At 38.6% G+C, this 20,839-nt stretch overlaps 1 protein-coding gene across 4 annotated transcripts in view; it reads right to left on the minus strand.

The window, feature by feature from the left end:
• Nucleotides 1-3,048: 3,048 nt before the first annotated feature.
• The window catches only part of MANBA (mannosidase beta), a 131,392-nt gene continuing 113,601 nt past the window's right edge, over nucleotides 3,049-20,839 (minus strand). For 3 of the 4 annotated variants that reach the window (XM_063722634.1, XM_063722631.1, XM_054553193.2), the window contains 4 exons: nucleotides 11,268-11,412; nucleotides 7,423-7,565; nucleotides 6,344-6,601; nucleotides 3,049-3,837 (listed from right to left, as the gene is read on the minus strand). In XM_063722634.1, the coding sequence (XP_063578704.1) occupies nucleotides 3,613-3,837; nucleotides 6,344-6,601; nucleotides 7,423-7,565; nucleotides 11,268-11,412 (771 nt within the window). In that variant the 3' untranslated portion in view covers nucleotides 3,049-3,612. 4 annotated transcript variants of the gene reach the window in all.

Consider the following 20,839-nt stretch of genomic DNA (forward strand, 5'->3'; position numbering starts at 1 on the left):
CATGGCAAGATTCAGTAACCCGTGTCTACAGAAATAAGGAGAGCTATTTATAAAACATGAAACAGTGATGCATTGCTCTTATCTTTGCTAAGCTCATTCACTGTTTGGCCCCATACAAGGACTTAAAGATGTCTTGGCAGGTTAGTTCACCCCCAGCTTGTAGATCACAGGCTCAGAGCCCCAACTACATAACCAGCTGATTTTGTGCTTTTCTTTCCTTATGTATTAATTACAATGAAGGTCTTTAAAGACTCATTTCTCAACTGAAATTTTTCCACTTATTTTTTACCATATACTTTCCAAGAAGCTTCCCTAAAGTATTGAACAAGTTGGTGCCTTATCTAATGTTGCTCCCCTGTCGCCATCACATTAACCTTAAGGACTTATCACCAGCTGGAATTGCCTCGTTCGCTGGCTTAATGATCCATGAGAACTAGGACTTGTCTGCCTTTTTCAATGCCATGCCCCCAGTGACAAGGACAATGCCTGCCCAGAGTGGTCTGCAATACATGCTTGATAAATGAATGAATAAATCCTTAAGTTAAACAGCATCTAGGGGCAGAATACAAACATGTCTTAAGACAACACCGGTTTTGCCAGTGATTTTAAGGTTTTGTATGCTACTCTGGTTCATGCCTCTGATAAATCAATTAGAAAACAAGAATTCTCTCATTCGCTTGAAAATATTACTGTCTTTTCTGCATAACCCTTTTAATTGCATGTGCTTATTGAATTAATAAGATTGGATTCAGTCAAGGCAGACTCTGGGGATGTTTTCAAATGCTTTGAATTTCCCACACAGATAATGCCTACCTGCTTTTCTCCCTAAATCTTACCAAGCTGGGGAATAAGTTTCATATCTGAGAGCCAGAGGTAGCCCAAGAGAATATTCTTTCTATCTCAGGTCTTTGTCACTTTAGGAATGTTAGGGAAACATATCTTTATTTCTCCTGCACTCCAGTTCACCTTCATTCCAACAGAGAACAAAATCTTTCTATTTATTTTCCAGGTGACTTCTCATGGTGTGAAAATGTCTCACAATGAAAAGTGAAGTAAGGAAAAAAAGAGAATAAGAAGAGTTATCGTGAACGTGAATGAGAAAATTATGATTTTTATTGTTCTCTCTGTTCTGAAATGGGAAGATATAATCCTGGGAACTGACCTCTGTTCATCCCACTCTCTCTGGAATGTGCTTTGCAAGAGCATATGACAGTAGGACCTGGTTCTGGTCTTTTTATCCTATTGTTCACACAACTAAGGATATGGTTTAGATATATGTCCCCATCCGAATGTCATGTTGAAACGTAATCTCCAATGTTGAAAGCGGGGCCTGGTGGAAGGTGTCTGGATCATAGGCACGGATCCCCTTGGTGATAAATGAGCTCTTGCTCTGAGTTCACAGGCGATCTGGTGGTTTAAAAGTGTGTGGCACCTCCCATCCACTCTCTCTCGCTTGCTCCTGTTTTCGCCATATGACATGCTTGTCCCTGCTTCGCCTTCTGCCCTGATTGTAAACTTTCTAAGGCTTCATCAAAAGCCAAGCAGATGCCCGGTGCAATGCTTCCTGTACAACCTGCAGAACTGTGAGCCAATTAAACCTCTTTTCCTTATAAATTACCCAGTCTCAGGTACAGCAATGCAAGAATGGACAAATACAATCACTAACAGAAAAACCCTATCAGAAACTCAAAGTCAAGAGTAAGTGCATCAGACTGTATTCCTGCATGGCAAGATAAATCTATGAAAACAGAAAAATGACTAACTGTGCTGCCACACAAGAACTGTGGGAGAATGTTTTGGCTATTATTATTCCTTAATAGGAATAATATGTATACGGCCCATTTCTTTTCTTTTAGAAGTTGTTGTCAGCATATATTTATGTCCTTTAATTTATTCTTCCCTTACAAATTATTCTTTTCTGGTTATTTTCAGAAAGAATTTGATGTAAGAACTTACCATTTGCCTCTCTTCACTTCATTTTTACTATTGCTTTCTGTACTAACTGGGTGATAATGAATGTGATGTTAAAAAGTACAATCACCATTTACTTAGCATTTTAATTTGTTCCAGACCCTATTTGTTAAGTCCTCACAACTACCTTTGAAGGTGAGGGATCATTAGCTCCATTTTACAGAGGTGGAAACTGCAGTTCAAAAGGTTGAATTGTTGCCCAAGGACACACAGTCAGAAGCTTCAGTACCTGGATTTGAATCTAGAGACTGTGGCTGGAAGCCTCACCCTCTCCAGGACACCAAGCTCAGGCCCAGGATGATGCTTCCGTTACAGAGCGTCACTATGTGCCAATCTGGGGCCCAGCCCTTGAGCTAAATTATTTTATTTATTCTTCAAAACAAACTTACAAGGTGGGTGTTACCACTCCCATTTAGCCACAAGAAAACTGAGCACAGGAAGTTAAATAACTTGATTAAGGTTATAGAACTAGTAAGGGCGAACTGCAAAGTAAACTCTGGCCCATCAGCTTGAAAGCCCCTTCTCAGGGCCCCTGGCACAACATGCACAGGTGTCAAGAAGAGCAGTCCTCCCTGCCTCGCAGCAATGCTTTGCTAAAACAGGATTTACAATAGTCATAAGAACATGATATAATATTTATCAAGTAAGACTCTACGGAGTTCCAGCCCTAAGTCCCCTTATCCCCTCGATAAGGCTTTGTGTGTGTGTGTGTGTGTGTGTGTGTGTGTGTGTGTGTGAACATATAAAATGAGGATACTCTTAGATACTGAAGAAGACTGGATTGTCTGTAGTTACTTTTAGAGTCACTGAACATAATGCTTCTCATTTTTAAAACCAAAACCACTAATAATATCTTAGTTTTAAAGCCAAACACTCTTTGCTGGTCCATTCTATAACCAATTACGTGACTGTTTCCAGAGAAAACCTTTCACGTGTCTTAGTATAGATTCTTCAAACTCTCCCAGTTTACCAAGCAGAATAATAACGAGAACTAAATGGAAATTAGGGTCCAGCACAGTATTGGGCAAAATTGAATATTTATAGAATGGTTAAATAAGCCACAGATGAAATATCAAGTTGTCAATGTAATTTATGTAACTTTTATTTTTATATAATTTCACACGTACAGAAAAATACCCATATACCTTTACCCAAATAGCTACCACCAAGAAATCTCTGTTGTAACATTTCAAACGCCATTCCCTCTGAAATGATAACAAAGCACTTTATTTAAGTATTCAGTATTCCCCAAAGCTAACTGTGAAAGACCTACATCACCACAAAACCTTCCATTTGGTTCCATAGATCCTGCCATGTCACATTCTTGTAACCAGCTGCAGGGCCATCTTGTTATAACTGGTTCATGTCCTGCTAAAGCTGAGAGGTGAAGGGCTAAAAACACAGTCCTGGCCCAGATTCCAGGACACCCCAGCACAGGCTTGTTTGAGGACATTGCCTGGGTAAACAGCCTCCCCTGAAAGTGTTCAGTGTACAACTCTTCACAGAGCAATCGCTCAGATGCGTGGCACCACGCAGACATGTCTCTCGGCTTCTCTCCTTGTCTCTGTTGCCTTCCTCTCCAGTCGGTGCTTTAGAAATGCTTTATTCCCATTGTCCACTGAAAATACAACCTAGATTCCTTCAGTAAATATCTGTTAAGGAGGTCACATGAAAAGATTGCTCCAATTCATTCTTGCTTGTGGGCTCCCAAGGGTAAAATAATATAGTTCGTGTCTTCTCAGTCATGAGGAAACCATTGTCACTAAATCTCCCTGGGATGCTTCCTACATCCAACCAAACAAAGGGAGCGACAGCTGTGGTCTCCAGGTCAAAAACAAATATGTCATCTTGCTGAGAGATGATGGCCTGAAAAAGAAAAAAAAATGAATGAAGTGAAGGATGAGGGAAGAGTTATATAGTCTGTATACAGTTCCTGTAAACATTTATGTGGGCTTAATAAGGAGTCCATTTCCCACAACTTTGGTTCTACAACTGCTAAAGTGCAGTTTCAAACACATAACAATACATGGAAAATGACTATAGGCTATGGAAAGTTACCAAATTATAATCACAAATCAAGGAAATACATCATCTCCGATCATTAAGGAGAATATTTCACAAGAAACTCAAAGCTTTACATCGTTTACAGTTTTTCTCAGAGTATCATCAAGAGGGCAACATTTTTATATACAGCCTGGGTGGTTTTAATGACTTTCTAAGGATATATCTGGACCTAGCTACAGAGCCCAACTGTGGAGCTTACATTCGAGTCTTCTGAAAAGATCCAGCAATCTAGAAAGTCCACTGCCAGAAATTTACAAAAGCTCTACCATTAGAGCTTCTCTCTTTTATTGCATAGTTAAGTAAAGTCACATTATTAGCATTTTTTTTACATGTGTGAATTCCACAAAATAGCAGCAAAAAGAGAGAGTGAAATTTAAATCGTGTCGGCTCCATTCCTCTTAAGTAGCCGAATAGCATATGCCTAGAGTGAGGATGCGCTGCTCCCCAGAGTGGGAGGGTTTACAAACCTCTCTTAGTGTGATCACGGAGCTGAGTGCAACCTGGTTTCTTAATCTGTGCATTTGTCATGCAACATCTCAGTCTTACATTATATGTTATGTGTGACATAAAGAATTTCAAAGGGCCATTTTCACTATATATAATTTAGCCTTACATATTTATGTAATATGTTATCATTCAGGGTTCTGAATTATACACAAGAAAACCTATATTGATAGAAGCAGAAAAGAAGCTTAATAAAGTGTATCAGGTAGCTCTTCAGGATCGGAGACTCAGGCTTGAATTTGGATGGCAAATTCCCAGATCACACCGCCCAGCTGTTCCAGTGAAGGTCCTAAAGCAGCCACATGAACAAGGTTCATGCGGTTCATGCCAGCCTGCCCAAGAAGCTGCCAGGGTAGCATCAGCTTCTGCTGCTCCGAGACCAAGGCCGAAAGAAATGCTGGTGCCATGCTTATGCTGATTATCTTCTTTGGATTGGAAATCTCCTCTCTGTATGTCTGACTGCAGAGCCTGGGATTCAAGCTTGCACCCTGGCTTCAGGGAGACAGGGAGAACAAGTTTCTGGCATCTCCCTTGAGAAAAGAAGCCAAATACCTAGTCTATATGAACCCTGAATTAAACGTTAACTAACATTATTATTACTATCATTTTATCTCTTTAAGAAGGACAAGTCTCACTGAAATCAAAATGAGGTAGAACAAAGAAAGAGCCCTGCTTTTCTCCCACCCCAATTACCCACCTCAAGGTAATAAAGGCCTAACTCAGGAAAGAAAAAAATTTTGTTTTCAAAATCATAAGTTTAGAGACTGCAAATTCATCCAGTACATAGTGTTTTTTTTTCCCTTTGTTGGAAAAAAATATATGTAAGACTGTCATTTTCTTCTGCTCTCTATTAGTTGTTACAGATAACTTGGATTTTATTATGTGACTATAGAAAGAAGGTAGGTTTTCAATTGTTAGGCCTCTTTCAAATAAAACACAAGAATTAGGTGTTTTTATATGATTATTTCTAAATTAAATGTAGAAAATCCCTTTCCATGAAGTAAAAGTGTAAAACAAATTTAAAATTTTCTAAAAAACAGAGAATGTAACTTTCTAGAAAGATATTTCCTGAGTGTCCAGAAGATAAGATAACAAAATTAAAAACATATATACGTACATATATTTCCAACTGCTATGTGTAGGGGAGAAGGAAGGAAAGGTTTTCAACCTACTAGACAAATTCCGAATTCTCCAGCTGCACAATTTTTATAACAACATATCCTGATCATCCCATTTTTATATCTTGGCAATTATAAAAAGATTTGGTGATTGAGCTACTTTGAAGCAATAAATCAAAGAGACTAGAGTGAATATTAATAGACTCTACTTAAAATTAGACTGCGTCAGCTGGGCTCCAATGCTTCCCAGCTACAGGACCTCGAGCTCATCACTTAACCTCCTAAACTGGCTTCCAAACTTATAAAATGCAGATGATAATGCCTGGAGCTGTGGTGAAAGTCAGAGACTATGCAGTGAAGCACCTAGAACACAGCCTGGAACCTAGTGGACATGCAGGCAGTGGTGATGACTCGAGCCTCCTCTCCCATCACTGCACCTGCCCACTAAGGAAGGGTGATGGGAAAAATGAGTGGTGGTCGCCAGCAACTCTGACAAATCCTGGATTCGAAATAGAAATCATTTGGTGTTTGCTTTTAGTGGGAAGAGGCCAATCTTCCCCCAGGCCTCAGGTAAACTCAGCACCAAGGGGGACACATGCAAATCTCAGGATGCAAGGAGCTGGCCCAAGAGCAGGAGAACCCCAAAAGGACACAGTCCCCTGCCCTCCGCCATGACCTGTGCTTACAGTGATCTGCGCCTTGCAGAGCCCCACGGCCTCCTTCAGTGAGGACAGGAAGTGGTAGTTGGTCGGGCTCAGGAGTTCATGGTCAGCTGAAAGGTAAAAGGAAACCACACAGCTTTCCCGTGTGCAATTCCCACATCTCCTCAGCAATTCAGACACTGGCTCCTCATAAAGGCAGACAGCCTCTCCTCCTTTCATCACAAAATGTTCAGTCACACGAGAGCACACGGGCTCCAGGGAGCTCCATGTATGGACTCTCACCTGGGGAGAAATAAAACAGAATAAAAACAGGCATTCTTGGTTGCTATGTTTTTAAGGAACAACAGTAGTAATTATTGCTGAAAGTCAGGTTAGCAGAAATGGTTAAGAGACTATGAAACCTGAGTTTTAATCCCAGTCCTGCAAAATACTAGCTATGTGACTAAGTTAACTTCTCAGTCTTCATTTCTTCATATGTAGAATGAAAATAACAGCAGTAATGTCGCAGGCTGTTGTGAGAATTTAAAAAATAATCCATGGAAGGCACAGTACCTGGTGCGTTGTAATTTTTCTGTAAATGTGACCTATTTTCAGTGTTATTAGTGTCCTCCAAACTGTAGCCACCTAAGACTTTGAGTTTCTAGCCTTTCTTTTTACTTAAATTTGTTTTTTAAAACAAATTTGCTTTCCACCTGCCCATTCTGAATAGTTTTACTGATTTTCACTACAACATGCCATTTTTAACCATTTCTTTTTATAAAGTTTGGACTATTTCCAGCCTCTCATAATTATAAATAACCTTGCATTTAAGGGGCACTCTACAGCATATGTGATTTGCTTTCATCTAGTTATTCTATTTGCTACTCATAGAAATCCTGTAAGAAGAGAGACTGGTATCATTTTACTGAGGAGGAAATTGAATCAACAAGATGTGAAGGGTTTTGCTTATGGTCACATCATAAATGGCAGGGTTGTAGACTGAATATATGTATTCTGACTCTAAATTAATTTCTCTTTTATTTTCCCAAAAGAATGTAACCAAACAACTAAAGAAATCATCTAAAAGTCTCCTTCGATCTTAGAAAACAATCCAAGTAACTTACAGTGAGTGTCATCAAATAATCCGAGTGAAGATCTGACACACCATAGATATAGAACGTGTTTTCATTCTCAAAGCCTACTGGCAACAGTGGAGCAAAGAAATTCTGAGCAAAGTAATGAAGCATTTTCCACTTTCCTCCGTACTCTGAAAATAATCAAGAGCGTCAGGAGACGGCAAGGTCAAGTAGTCAGAGAGGCGTTGTCCAATGGCCCAGCTGTGTGTGGCTCATCAGGGTTCTAAGGGAGTGAGCATGTGAGGGAGAGTCAACAGTGGAGGGCACCCATGTTTGTGAAGCACTCTGAGCACTCTGGACATTATGTCATGTCACCCTCACAACATCTGGGCAGGCACTAACAAACCAGGGCAGGCATTAACGAACCATGCTGTTAGGCAATTTCATCATTGTGTGTTCATAGAGTATACTTAAACAAACCAAGATGGTATAGCTACTACACACCTAGACTATATGGTATAGCCTGTTGCTCCAGGCTACTAACCTGTACAGCATATTGCTGTGCTGAATACTGTAGGTAATTCTAATCATAGAAATGGGACAGTGAAAATACAGTATTATAATCTTATGGGACCACCATCATATATGAACTGTGTTGTTGACTGAAATGTTATATGGTGCATGACTGTATATAATAACTTATAGATTCTAGGTAGCTATTGATTGCTTTAATGTATAACCATTTTGGGTGATAAGAGATAACAAATACCTCCCCTACCGCACGCACTATAAGCAGTAGATTTATTGAGCCAATCAACATGGGGCTGTGAGGCCCCCAGAGCAGAAGCAGATATAGAAAACTTGTCACAGCTTCTCTCGGATAACCTTTTTGTCTAATAAGTACAAGGAGCTGGTGATCCTCCTCAGGCAGGCAGGATCCTGTCAGGGTTTAGAAAACAGCCAAGCTCTGGTACTTGGGTTTTCCTACTGTAATATTATTATATATATATAATTTTTCTTCTACAGTTAGATGTGGTTTGGCTGTGTCCCTACCCAAATCTCATCTTGAATTGTAGCTCCCACAATTCCCATGTGTTGTAGGAGGGACCTGGTAGGAGGTAACTGAACCATGGGGGCAGGTCTTTCCTATGCTGTTCTTGTGATAGTGAGTAAGTCTCACGAGATCTGATGGTTTTATAAAGAAGGAGTTTCCTGCACAAGTCCTCTCTTACCCACTGCCATGTAAGAAGTCCCTTTGCTCTTCCTTCGTCTTCTGCCATGATTGTGAGGTCTTCCCAGCCATGTGGAACTGTGAGTCCATTAAACCTCTTTTTCTTTACAAATTACCAGTCTCAGGTATGTCTTTATCAGCAGCATGAGAACAGTCTAATACATGTTCCTAGCTCACAACTACCATAGCCCTTGTTACAGACTCTTGTTATAATGTTGAGATGCTTTAGGACTCAAAAGCAGGCCTCAGAAAACAGAATCTATCTCTCTGATCTCCTTCCCTCCTTTCACCAGCCCAAGGCAGAACTCTAATCTGATTGTGGGTCATAAGACACTCATTCAGAAGGTGTCCTGCCTCATACCCTGGAGGAGGAAATGCTTCACAGAGAGGCCAAGAAGCTGAATGGACAGGCCTTGCTGTGTTTCTCCGCTCAGTCTAATGGTATTAGATCATACTCACTTTGTCCAATCACATTTCTAATGGTTATCAATCATGGCTGTCCAATGAAGTCTCCCTATAATGCCCAAGAGGACAGAGTTCAAAGAACTTCCACATAGCTGACCACGTGAAGGCTGACAGAAAGAGGAACAAGTACTCATCCATAAGCCTGGAGGGTGGCACACCCCAGCCTCACAGGGATAAATTTCCTGCAGTCAGGACTCTTCCAGACTTCACCCCATATATCTCTTCATACGGCTGTTTATTTGTGTCTTTTAAAACATCCTTTGTAATACAGCAGTCAGAATGTTTCCTTGAGTTCTGTGAGCCATTCCAGCAAATTAAACCCAAAGAGGGGGTCATGGGAACCCCAGCTTGAAGCTGGTCAGTCAGAAGTTCTAGAGGCCCAGACTTGCGACTGCTGTCTAAAGGGGGAAGGCAGCTTTGTGGAACCGAGTTCTCAACCTATGGAATCTGATGCAATCTGCAGGTAGATAGTGTCAGACTTAAAGTGGAGGGCACTTCCATGGTGTCCACTGCAGAAGTGATTGCTTGCTTGGTGTGTGGGGGAAGTTTCCCATATATTTGGTCACAGAAGTCTTCTGTGTGGATTGTTGTCGTGGAGTGAGGGAATTAACAAAGCACTTTGACGCCAGGTGCGGTGGCTCACGCCTGTAATCCCAACACTTTGGGAAGCTGAGGAGGGTAGACTGCTTCAGACCAGGTGTTCAGGACCAAGCCTGGGCAACATGGCAAAACCCTGTCTCCAGAAAAAAAATACAAAAATGAGCCAGGCATGGTGGTGTGCAGCTATAGACCCAGGTACTCAGGAGGTTGAGGTGGGAGGAAGGCTTGAGCCTGTGGGGTGGAGGCTACAGTGAGCCATGATTGCACCATTGCACTCCAGCCTGGGCAACAGAGTGAGACCATCTCAACAAAAAAACAAAACAAAACAAAAAAGCACTTCGAGTTTGAGTGTTTTTTTTTTCCCACAGATCTACTCTTCCTGAGGAACTCAGGAATAATCTACATGGAATCACCTAAAGGAATATTTACAAAAATTGGGCTCTCCCATTTCCCGAATCAAACTCAGTTTCAGAAGTCCACAACCTCATCCACAGACAGAAAGCAGGATCAGTATCCAAGAGTCTCTGAACAGTATCTCTTTGTCTACCTTTCCAGCATGCCAGAAGGATTTTCCCCCCAATTCTACCCCTGATTTTCATTCAATGATCTCTTATCTGGTTGGTGCTGATAAAGAGTTTGGTCAGAGAAATTTGATTAGAAATCCAATTCTCTGTAAGAGTCATCCATCTGGCACTAATGAAAACATGTTTGGAATGAATTTCTTTTGATCTGCATTCACAGCCAGTTTAAGAGCCTCACCCCTGCACTCTAGCCTGGGTGAAAGAACAAGACTCTGTCTCAAAAAAAAACAAAAAGAACCTCACCCAACCTTTCTACTTTGTGACCTTGCCTCAGTTTTGACCCCAAACTATTCTTTACATTATTAACTGAACTTTGTTTCAAGTTACCTCTAGTGAAGGGCAAAGACTATTATTCCTTAATTTTTTTTAATGTACCAGAATAGATGGGATAATTCAAACTGCAGGTTCCATGCCAGTCATCTCACCTGTTGCTAGTTGAACTGTTTCAACTGGTCACCTTTCCCATTCGGGATTCTGCCTCTACTAGCTTTTCCCCAAGAGCTAAATAGGGCATAATAAAGATGGCCTTAAGAGACATCTTCATTATGTCCTTAAAGGACATCTTTATTTGTCCTTAAAGGTGAATCAGAGAAAGGGAAACTTTAACATATAACCGGGCCAAACTTCTACCTGATTGAATTCTCCAACACAGAAGAAGGGATGCTTAAGTTCATGCTTCTTTAGCCCCGGAATGTCCTCTTAAATAAATTCAAAATTCTATGCAGTAATAACAAGACACATGGCTGAGACTTTTATATAGGAATCTATCCCATGCTTAGCCTGCTGTTGCAACTTTGCACAGCACGGAACTCATAATTAGGTTGACCCTAAGGCTCATGGAAAGGCTACTAAGGTGAGTTGGGTGGCTGTAGTTCCTAGGCGGGCTTTTTAAAGAATGACCTCTTGGTCATAGTTCTGCCTCGGCTAATCTGACCCCTCCAGCTCTGTGCTTTCTCAGTCCCTCTCCCCACAGTGTTGCTTTCTCTCACTCACACAAAGAACGCTGAAACACTTACCAAGAGAAGCCCAGGAAGGAGCTTGCCAGATGTCATTCAACTGCCAATAAAGTGCCCCCATCGTGTGCCCTTGCTGATCCACTATCTCGCTGCGACTGCGGCGGTAGAATTCAGTTTCTGTTTTGACACACTGGGCCTGCATCACCTGATTCAGGAAAACATTCATACACAGGTGTTATTGTTTGATGTAGACTGCCTAGATCTGAGAAAAATACAGGGTTTAGTTTTGTTTTGGGTTTTTTTTTTTTTTTTGGAGAAATTTGGATAAATTAGGGAATTTAATTAGTATTAGGAATACATTATACTAGATCTGTAGCTAGCCCCTTAGCATGAGAGAAGCTGTTGTCTATAACAGTGGGTTTGTCTGGTAGACTTGGTGTTTCATTATGGTGACAATGGAAATAGGATGGCGTAAAAGGTTCTCTGCTAATGATAGTGTAGGCCATAAAGAAAAACAAAGACTACTATTCCAGAGCAAAAGCTATATATAGTCCAAAACTAGATTATTTTCATTGATAAATTTTGCTAATACCTTCATAGCTATTTTTTAAGAAAAACTTTTACTAGAAAAAATTATATAAGAAAAATAACATTGTTATTATGAGTCTGATATTATCCAATCCCTAATTATTTTTTCTAGTCAAACAATTGTTTTGATGTCATGATTTTTGGTAATGTAAGATTTCTCATGAATGCAATTCCTTCGTTGTAGCAGAACAGATGGCAAATTGCAGCAATGAGACAAATGAATTTAGTTCTTGTTTAAGAGACACTAAAGAACTTCACACAGGACCCTTGATTACTGACACCGTCATGGAAAAATCAGTCTCTTTTATTGCTGCTGTTACCGACACATATGAATCACATGCTCTTAGCCTGGAGTTGTGCTGAGGAGGGGCTCATGAATGGGCCACTGAGGAGAACTCAGAGATGGTCAGAGCAACAAGGATTTCAGAGAACAAGAAGGCCTTAGAGTAGGGCTGGGGTTTTCACAGAGGAAGAAAAAGAATGGTGCATATGGCCACCAAAAGACTAAGCCGAGATGCTTTCCCATAAAAGCAAAAAAGCAAAGATAAAGGTAGAACCTTTAGATAGAGGAAGGCTGACCAGTAAGGAAGTCATAGATGAGGTTATGACTTACATGAGTCACAGCCATCAAATTCCAGAATGGAAGCAAGAAGAAATTGTGGTCAGTCAATAAATATTTAATAAGAACCTGCAGGATATATTACATACTGAGAATGGTGGGCACCCCTCCCAGAAACAAATGATACAGCCCACCATATGGAGCTTATCAGCTTGTGTAGAAGACAGTCCTTCATCAAAGAATCACAGAAAGACATGTAATCATTAAACAGTACCAATGCTAAGTAGAAGAGGTATGCAATGTTACGAGCTCATATGGTGGGGCAATTGGGCAGAGCTGTAGAGTGAGGATTGGCCTAAAAGAAGAGGAATGGGAAAAAGAGAGAGGGCAGAACCTTCCAGAGAGGACAATACGCCATTGGAGGAGGATGCCAGGTCAACTAAGAACTGAAGGAAGGCCAAGAAGGCCTGAGCACAGGAAGCCGGGAGCAATGGAAGAGAAGCTGGTGAGAACTGCAGGGGTCAGACCTTGGAAGGCCACATGTTGAAGGTGTTGGTATGCATCCTAAAGGCAAATGGAGGTCACAAAAGGCTTTTGAACTAAAGGGTGATGTGAGCAGATTTACATTTCCAAAAGATGACTGAGACTACTGAAGGAGGAAGGGATTGCAAGGGGGCTAGAGTGGATTTAGGTAGACCATTTAGGAAAGAGATGGTTTTAGCTATGAGCAGACAAAGCAATGTCTTCTAATTCAGGAACCAGGCCACTAGGACCACAGCAACAGTAGCTGGAAAAAATATTCTAAAGCAAGAATCTCACAAAGCAAGTAGCATTGGTGCCACCTCAAAATGACCACGGCCCCTATAAACATTTGAGTTTTCAGTCTCTAAACTATATCAACTTTCAGCATTATCTGCAAGATATATTTATTTCTATATATCCATTCTAACACCAATCTCCTCAATGTAAGTTATTTTTTCCTGGTTTAATAGGTAAAACTTATTAGTCCCTTAGAATTTTCAAAATTTGAAAAAATTTTAAATGCAAGTAGGATTCCTAACCCTCGCTAGCAATGAAAAGAAAAGAGCACAAAGTGGCTCTATCTAGTAGCCTCTCTTACAGGAAATTTGCATGAAAGAGCATAACCAAGACTCTTGTGTGCTCCAGGCTCTGGCACAGTGCGGTACACTCCACACACAGATGGTACCATGCTAATAACATGGACCTGAATCTATCCAAACCAGTGGGTACCAGTCAAGGCTAACGAATGACACCTTTGTTCATAAAAGTGCAGAAGGCTATTGCCCACTAAACTTCTTAAAGGAGTGTTGTACAATCCTAGTTCCCTGGAAAATCTCTAGAACTTCCCTTTCCCCTTTAAAAACCGTACCTATATTTACATATCCATGCATCCTTTCCTAAAAAGGGCAATCTTTACGCATAAGAGGGATAAATGCTTAGTCATTTTCTAGGTTACTCAGTCCATTGTTAGCAGACAAATGTATTTTAGTTTTAAAAATTGCCTACTTGGCTGGGCGCAATAGCTCACGCCTGTAATCCCAGCACTTTGGGAGGCCAGGGTGGGTGAATCGCGAGGTCAGGAGATGGAGACCATTCTGGCTAACACGGTGAAACTCCGTCTCTACTAAAAATACAAAAAATTAACCGGACGTGGTGGCACGTGCCTGTAGTCCCAGCTACTCGGAGGCTGAGGCAGGAGAATGGCTTGAACTCGGGAGGCAGAGGTTGCAGTGAGCCAAGATCAAGCCACTGCACTCCAGCCTGGGCAACAGAGCGAGACTCCATCTCAAAAAAAAAAAAAAAAAAAAAAGAAAAGAAAAAAATGCCTATCCTCAGCAACTTGCTTGATTACACTTATGAAATGAGTCTCCTATGAGAGACAGATGGTATGGTGAAAAGAAATTGGATCAAGATACAAAGACCTAAGTTCCAATTCCAGTACTGCCACTGGTGGTTGCTAGCTGTCTTCCAAAACCAATATCCCTTTGCTCCAGAGTGACGGAGTTGTAGCTGGACTACATTTTCCAGAAATACACCCCAACCCCTGGGACTTTTGAGTATCCATGTGACTAAGTTCCCTCAATATCTATATACTTTATTTACTAAAATTATGCCGACACTAAGAATCTTCCAATAAAGCTGTTTTTAAAACCAAGATATAATTCACATACCATAAAATTCATCATTTTAGAGGTTATAATTCATTGGTTTTTAGCACAGTCATAAGGTTGCACAACTCTTTCCACTATCTAATTCCAGAATATTTTCATCACCCCAAAAAGAAACACCATACTGGGAAACAGTCACTCCCCATTCTCCCCTCTCCCCAGCTTCTGGAAACCACTTAATCTACTTCCCCTGTTCTGGGATTTGCCTATTTTGGACATTTCACATAAATGGAATGATAAAATATGTGGCTTTTGTGACTGGCTTCCTTTTTATTTCTGAATAATATTTTATTGTATGGATATGCTACATTTTGCTTGTCTATTCATCAGCTGAAAAATTAGGTTATTTCTACTTTTTGGCTACTATGAACAATGCTGCTATGAATCTGTGAACAGGTTTTTGCGTGAACATATGCTTTCAATTTTCTTGAGTATATATACCTAAGAGTAAAATTGCTGGGTCATATGGTAAACTCTATGTCTAACTTTTTAAGGAATTAACAAACTGTTTACCACAGCAGCTGAACTATTTTACATTCCCACCAGCAACATATGAGGGTTCCAATTTCTCCACGTCCTTGCCAATACTCATTATTTTCCTTTTTTAAAAAATTGTAGATATTGTAGTGGATATAACTGGTATCTCACTGTGGTTTTGATTTGCATTTCTCTAATAACTAATGATGTTGAGCATCTTTCTATGTGTTTACTGGTCATTTTCTTTAAAGAAGTGTTTATTCAAAGCCTTTACCAATTTTTCAATTGGGTTGTCTTTCTCACTATTGAGTTCTAAGAGTTCTTTATATATTCTGGATGCTAGATCCCTATCAGACATATGGTTTGTGAATTTTTTCTTTCATTCTGGGGATTATCTTTTCATTTTCTCGATAGCGTCTTTTGCCATACAAAAGGATTTTTTGTTTTCTGTTTTTGATGACGCACAATTTGCCTATTTTTTCTTTGGTTAATTTCTTTGATGGCAAATTTAAGAAACTGTTGCCTAACCAAAAGCCATAAAATTTATACCTATGTTTCCTTCTAAGAGTTTTATAGTTTTAGCTATTACATATAGATCTTTGATCCATTTTGAGTTAATTTTTGTATATGGTATGAGATAGTGGTCTGAATTTATTCTTCTGCATGTGGATATCCAATTGTTCCAGCACCACTTGTTGAAAACATGATTCTTTCTCCCATTTTATTCTTTTTACCATTTGGAATGTAAATTAGTACAGCCATTATGCAAAACAGTATGGAGGCTCCCCAAACTATTAAAAATAGAGCTACTATATGATCCAGCAATCCCACTACTGTGTATCTATCCAAAGGAAATGAAATCAGTATGTTGAAGAGATATCTGCACTCCCATGTTCATTACAACGTTATTTACAATAGCCAAGATATGAAATCAACAGATGAGTAGATAAAGAAAATGTGATACATATACACAATAGAATATGATCCAGCCTTAAAAATAAAGGAAATCCTGTCAATTGTGACAACATGGAAGAAACTGGAGGACATTATGTTAAGTGAAATAAGTCAGGCACAGAAAAACAAATACTACATGATCTCATATACTACATATACGTGGAATTGAAAAAAGTTAAACTCATAGAAGCAGAGAGTAGAATGGTGGTTACCAAGGGCTGGATGAGGGAAAGAGGAAGTACCAAGCAGATGCTGGTCAATGAATACAAAATTTCAACTAGGAGAAATAAGTTCAAGAGATCTATTGTACAACATGGTAACTATAATTAATAATGTATTGTATATTTGAAAATTGCTAACAGGGTAGATTTTAAGTGTTCTCACTACAAAAAAGGTAAGTATGTGAAGCAATGCATATGTTTAATAGCTTGAATTAGCCATTCCATAATGTACACATATACCAAAACATCATGTTGTACACCACATATATATATTTTTAATTTATCAATTAAAATAAAGAAATATTAATTTTTTTAAAAAAAGAAAATCAGTTGACCATAAATATATATTCGTTTCTGGATTCTCAATTTTATTGAATCAATCTATTATATGTACCTTGTCTTTTGTCATTACCACACTGTCCTGATTACTATAGCTTTGAAGTCAGTTTTAAAATCTTTTTTTCAACAGTGTAAGATTTGTCAAATGCTTTTTCTTCATCTATTGAGATGATCATGTGTATTTTTTCTTTCTTTACTAATATGGTTTATTACACTGATTAACTTTCATATGTCGAATCAATCTTGCATTCCTGGGATATTTCCCACATAGTTATGGTATATAATCCTTTGTATGTGCTGCTGGATTTGGATTGATAGCATTTTATTGAGGATTTTTTTCTGTCTACAGTCACAAATGATATAAGTCTGTAGGTTGCTTTTCCTGAGATGTATTTGTCTGGTTTTGGTATCAAGATAATGTTGGCTTCACAGAATGAGTTAAGTGTTTCCTCCTCTTATTACTAATTTTTTTAGAGAGTTAATGAGGGGTTTCTTTTAATTCTTCTTTAAACATTCTTAGAATTCACTAGTGAAGCCATCTGGTCCTGGATTTTTCTTTTTAGGAGAAGGTTTTTTTGTTGTTGTTATTTTTGTTTTTTAACTAACTCAATCTCCTTAGTTGTTATAGGGCTATTAAGATTTTCTATTTCTTCTTGATTCAGTTTTCATGGGTTGTTTCTCTAGGAATTCATCCATTTCATCTAAATTATCTGATTTGTTGCCATATAATTGTGTATATATTCCCTTATCACCTTATTTTGGTAAGGTGAGTAGTAATATTTCCTCTTTCATTCCTGATTTAGTAATTCAAGTGTCCTCTCCTTTTTCTGGGCCAGTCTAGCTAAAGGTTTGTCAATTTTGTTGATCTATTCAAAGAACTAACTTTTGGCTTCATTGGTTTTCTCCAGCGTTCTAATGAGGTCTTTATTTAATGTGCCAAATTTCTGATGCCCGCTTTATTTAATTGCTGAAAATTACTGTTAACAATTTAACCAAACATCGTTATTGCAACCGTGAAGGGATAGAATATTACAGTTTAAAAAGCAGAAACCCTACTCCATTCATTGCCCTGAGTCCTTAGGCAAAATATTTAACTTTTCTGAGACTCTGTTTCCTCATGTATAAAATGGAAAGAGTGATATGGGTGTCTGGAGATAATGTGAGAATTAAATGATAAGATTTACAAAGCAGTTCATGACCCAGGACCAGGCATTTAGTAGATACCCAAAGAATGCTAAATATTTGCTTGATTATTAAATTACATAATGCCTATACAAACTCCTAATATACAATACAAAATTTTAGTGGTCACTCTTTCATTCCCCTCCTTTGCCCACCCTACTCTCATTTTAAAAGCTCGGTATGGCCTGGATCTTCCATCGTGTCTCAGTGCTACTTACCAAACAAATAACCATTCCAGGGCAGCAGGTATCATCAAAACCTGGGCCTACAGCATCACCTACCTTTTGTCCTAGTTCTTATGATCAAGTTACTTACAGCATGGGAAGATAAAATGGGCCCCTAAAGAAAGTGAGTTTCTCATGGACATCCCCAAGCCATCATTAGATATTCAATAGACACATGAAGAATAAACAAAAGCACTAGAGAAGGCTGTAAGCTAAGGGCTTGGTAATTAATGTCCTTGGCCTGGCCTGCTCTCTTAGTGACCAATAAGAGGCCATGCTGGTAGAGTAAGACACTCAAAAGTTAGTTTAGATGTGTTCATTTAGATAGTTGGTCCTCACCTCAAACTAGAGAGTGAAATCTGTGTAACATAGTTAAAGAGGGTGTGCTCATGTATATGGGCTATTGGGAACACAATATAACAGGGCAAGGGGGAGAGTAAAAGGTGAGGCAAGATTATCCTGGAATACTAGGAGAATTAAAGAGGCAGGAGCCCATAGGGATATCTTTTTGGCTATAAGACAAAGAGAAGATAGGGAAGGATCCAAACGTGAAGAAATTTACTGGACAGTTTTCTCAGCTAAGACTTTGCTGACAGTTGCAAATATTCCTTAATTAATAAAACGTCTAAAAAGTGGCACATAAGCAAGCACTCTGTTCTTCAGAACAGTATGACAGACTATGAGAAAAAGAACAGGGGTTGGAGTGGAACATAGAAAATGGAAGAGAGAAGGGTTTTATTTCTAATACACAGGTTAAAGAGGACTGTTCTAAAATCAAAGTAACAAGGAAAAACCCTAAAACCCTAACATTTTCTGTCTGTATTTCAGTCAAGAAAATCTGACACTGAAACAAAACAAAATAATCATAACCCTGATTTCTTTCATCACAGATCGCATCTAGTATGTTGGAAAGTGCTAAGGTAGACACTAACAAGCCACACGAGGACAAGTCCAATTCTGAGCCAAAGCCTGAGAGGACACTAGTGCTAAATTCTCAGACAAAACCATCACCAACAAAAACTGGCAACAAATAACTCCACTTGCATGCCCAGTTCCTAACTATGGACCTTGAATGCTGATAAGTTCAGAAAAGAAAAATTATTTCTATCAGTTCTTGGAATATAATTTTGAGGAAAAGAACAAAGTTAGAGTAATAAACAGCTGGAAGGAGGAAATCCAGCATAAAAAACAATAGCAGAAAAGTCTCTTATACACATACACACAAATAATAATCAGCCTATTTTATATATCAGAACACTTTAACAGAGTATTATCTGTGGAAAACTTAAAAGATAAAGGGCAACACTTTTCAAGGGACAGATACCAACATTGCCTTTAACCTTGTGTTCTGGTAAGTTCATGAATTACATATAACCCTGGCAAAACTTTCCCAACCTATAAGATTATGATTGAAACATTAAAATTCTCCTAATCATTTCATCACCTTCTAAAAAAGATTATTCTTTCAGCTTACAGTTTTCGGCTTTAGTTTGTATCATGGGGTTTGTGTTTTCATACAGGAGAAAACTGATGAAGGTGTGAGCATGAGTTTGGATTAAAATTCATACATTTTTAGATACTAAGATAGGAAAACTTAACTGTGATTATGTTTTTAAAAATTTCCTATCTACTTCAGATCAACTTTATTATTGGGATTAGGCTTTTACCTCCTCTCTAAGAACTTTAAACAAGTATGGCAAAACTAGCAGGTAAATAAACAGTGACTTTAATGGAGTCTTAAGTGTGGTCATTTAAGGTTCATGAACTAAAATAGGCGAATGAAAAAAGTAAAATGAAAACATTATCCAAAATTCAGTTTGGCAGTTTCTTAAAAAAATAAACATAAATTTGTTATATAACTCAGAAATTCCATTTCTACCCTTTGAAAAGGAAATCTATGTCCATACGAAGATTTGTATATGAGTATTCCTAATAGCATTATTCATAATAGCCAAAAATTGGAATACAATATAACAAATGTCCATCAACAGATGAACCTGATGAATGGATAAGCAAAATGTGTATAACCACACAACTGAATAGTATCTGGCAAGAAAAAGGACATGAAATACGTGCTATATAACATGGATGATCTTCAAAAACTTTATGCTAGGTGAAAGAAGCCAGATGCAAAACATCACGTATTGTATAATTCCATTTATATAAAATGTTGAGAAAAGTAAAATCTATAGAGACAGAAAATAAATTTATGTTGTCCTGCAGCTGGAGGTGGGAAAGGGGAGTGACTGTAAATGGGTACAAGGGATCTTTTTAGAATGACAGAAATATTCTAAAATTGGATCACAGTGATGGTTGCACCACTCTATAAATATCACTTAACTGTACCCTTTAGATGTGTGAATCTTATGATATGTCCATCATACCTTGATAGAACTGCTTTTAAAATCCAGCAAGATGCATGCCATAACATTCACAAATCTTTCGATACATGCATACATCCACGTGACTACCACTCAGGTCAAGACAGAAAACAGAAAGTTCTCTTGTACCCCTTCCTAATCATTGCTCACACCCTCCTCCACAAGAGCAGTTAATACTACTTTGCTCTCTATCATCTTGATTGTTTTTTTTTCTAATCTGTACTTTTTTCTATAATATACTCAAATTTCAATATAAAAGAAATCAATACAGTTATGTATCCTTTTATGTCTGGTTTCTTTTACTCAATGTAATACCTGCGAGACTCATCCAAGCTGATGCTGATTATCAGTAGTTTATTCTTTTTTTATTGCTGTGGAGTATTCCACTGTATGAATATACTACAATTTGTTTATAAATTCTTCTGTTAAAGGACATTTAGGTTGTTTCTACTTTGGGGCTATTGTGAATAATGCTGCTATGAACATTATTTGAGATATCCATTGATGGACATATTAAC

Source organism: Pongo abelii, chromosome 3 (assembly GCF_028885655.2).
Source record: "Pongo abelii isolate AG06213 chromosome 3, NHGRI_mPonAbe1-v2.0_pri, whole genome shotgun sequence".
Taxonomy (NCBI): Eukaryota; Metazoa; Chordata; class Mammalia; order Primates; family Hominidae; genus Pongo; species Pongo abelii.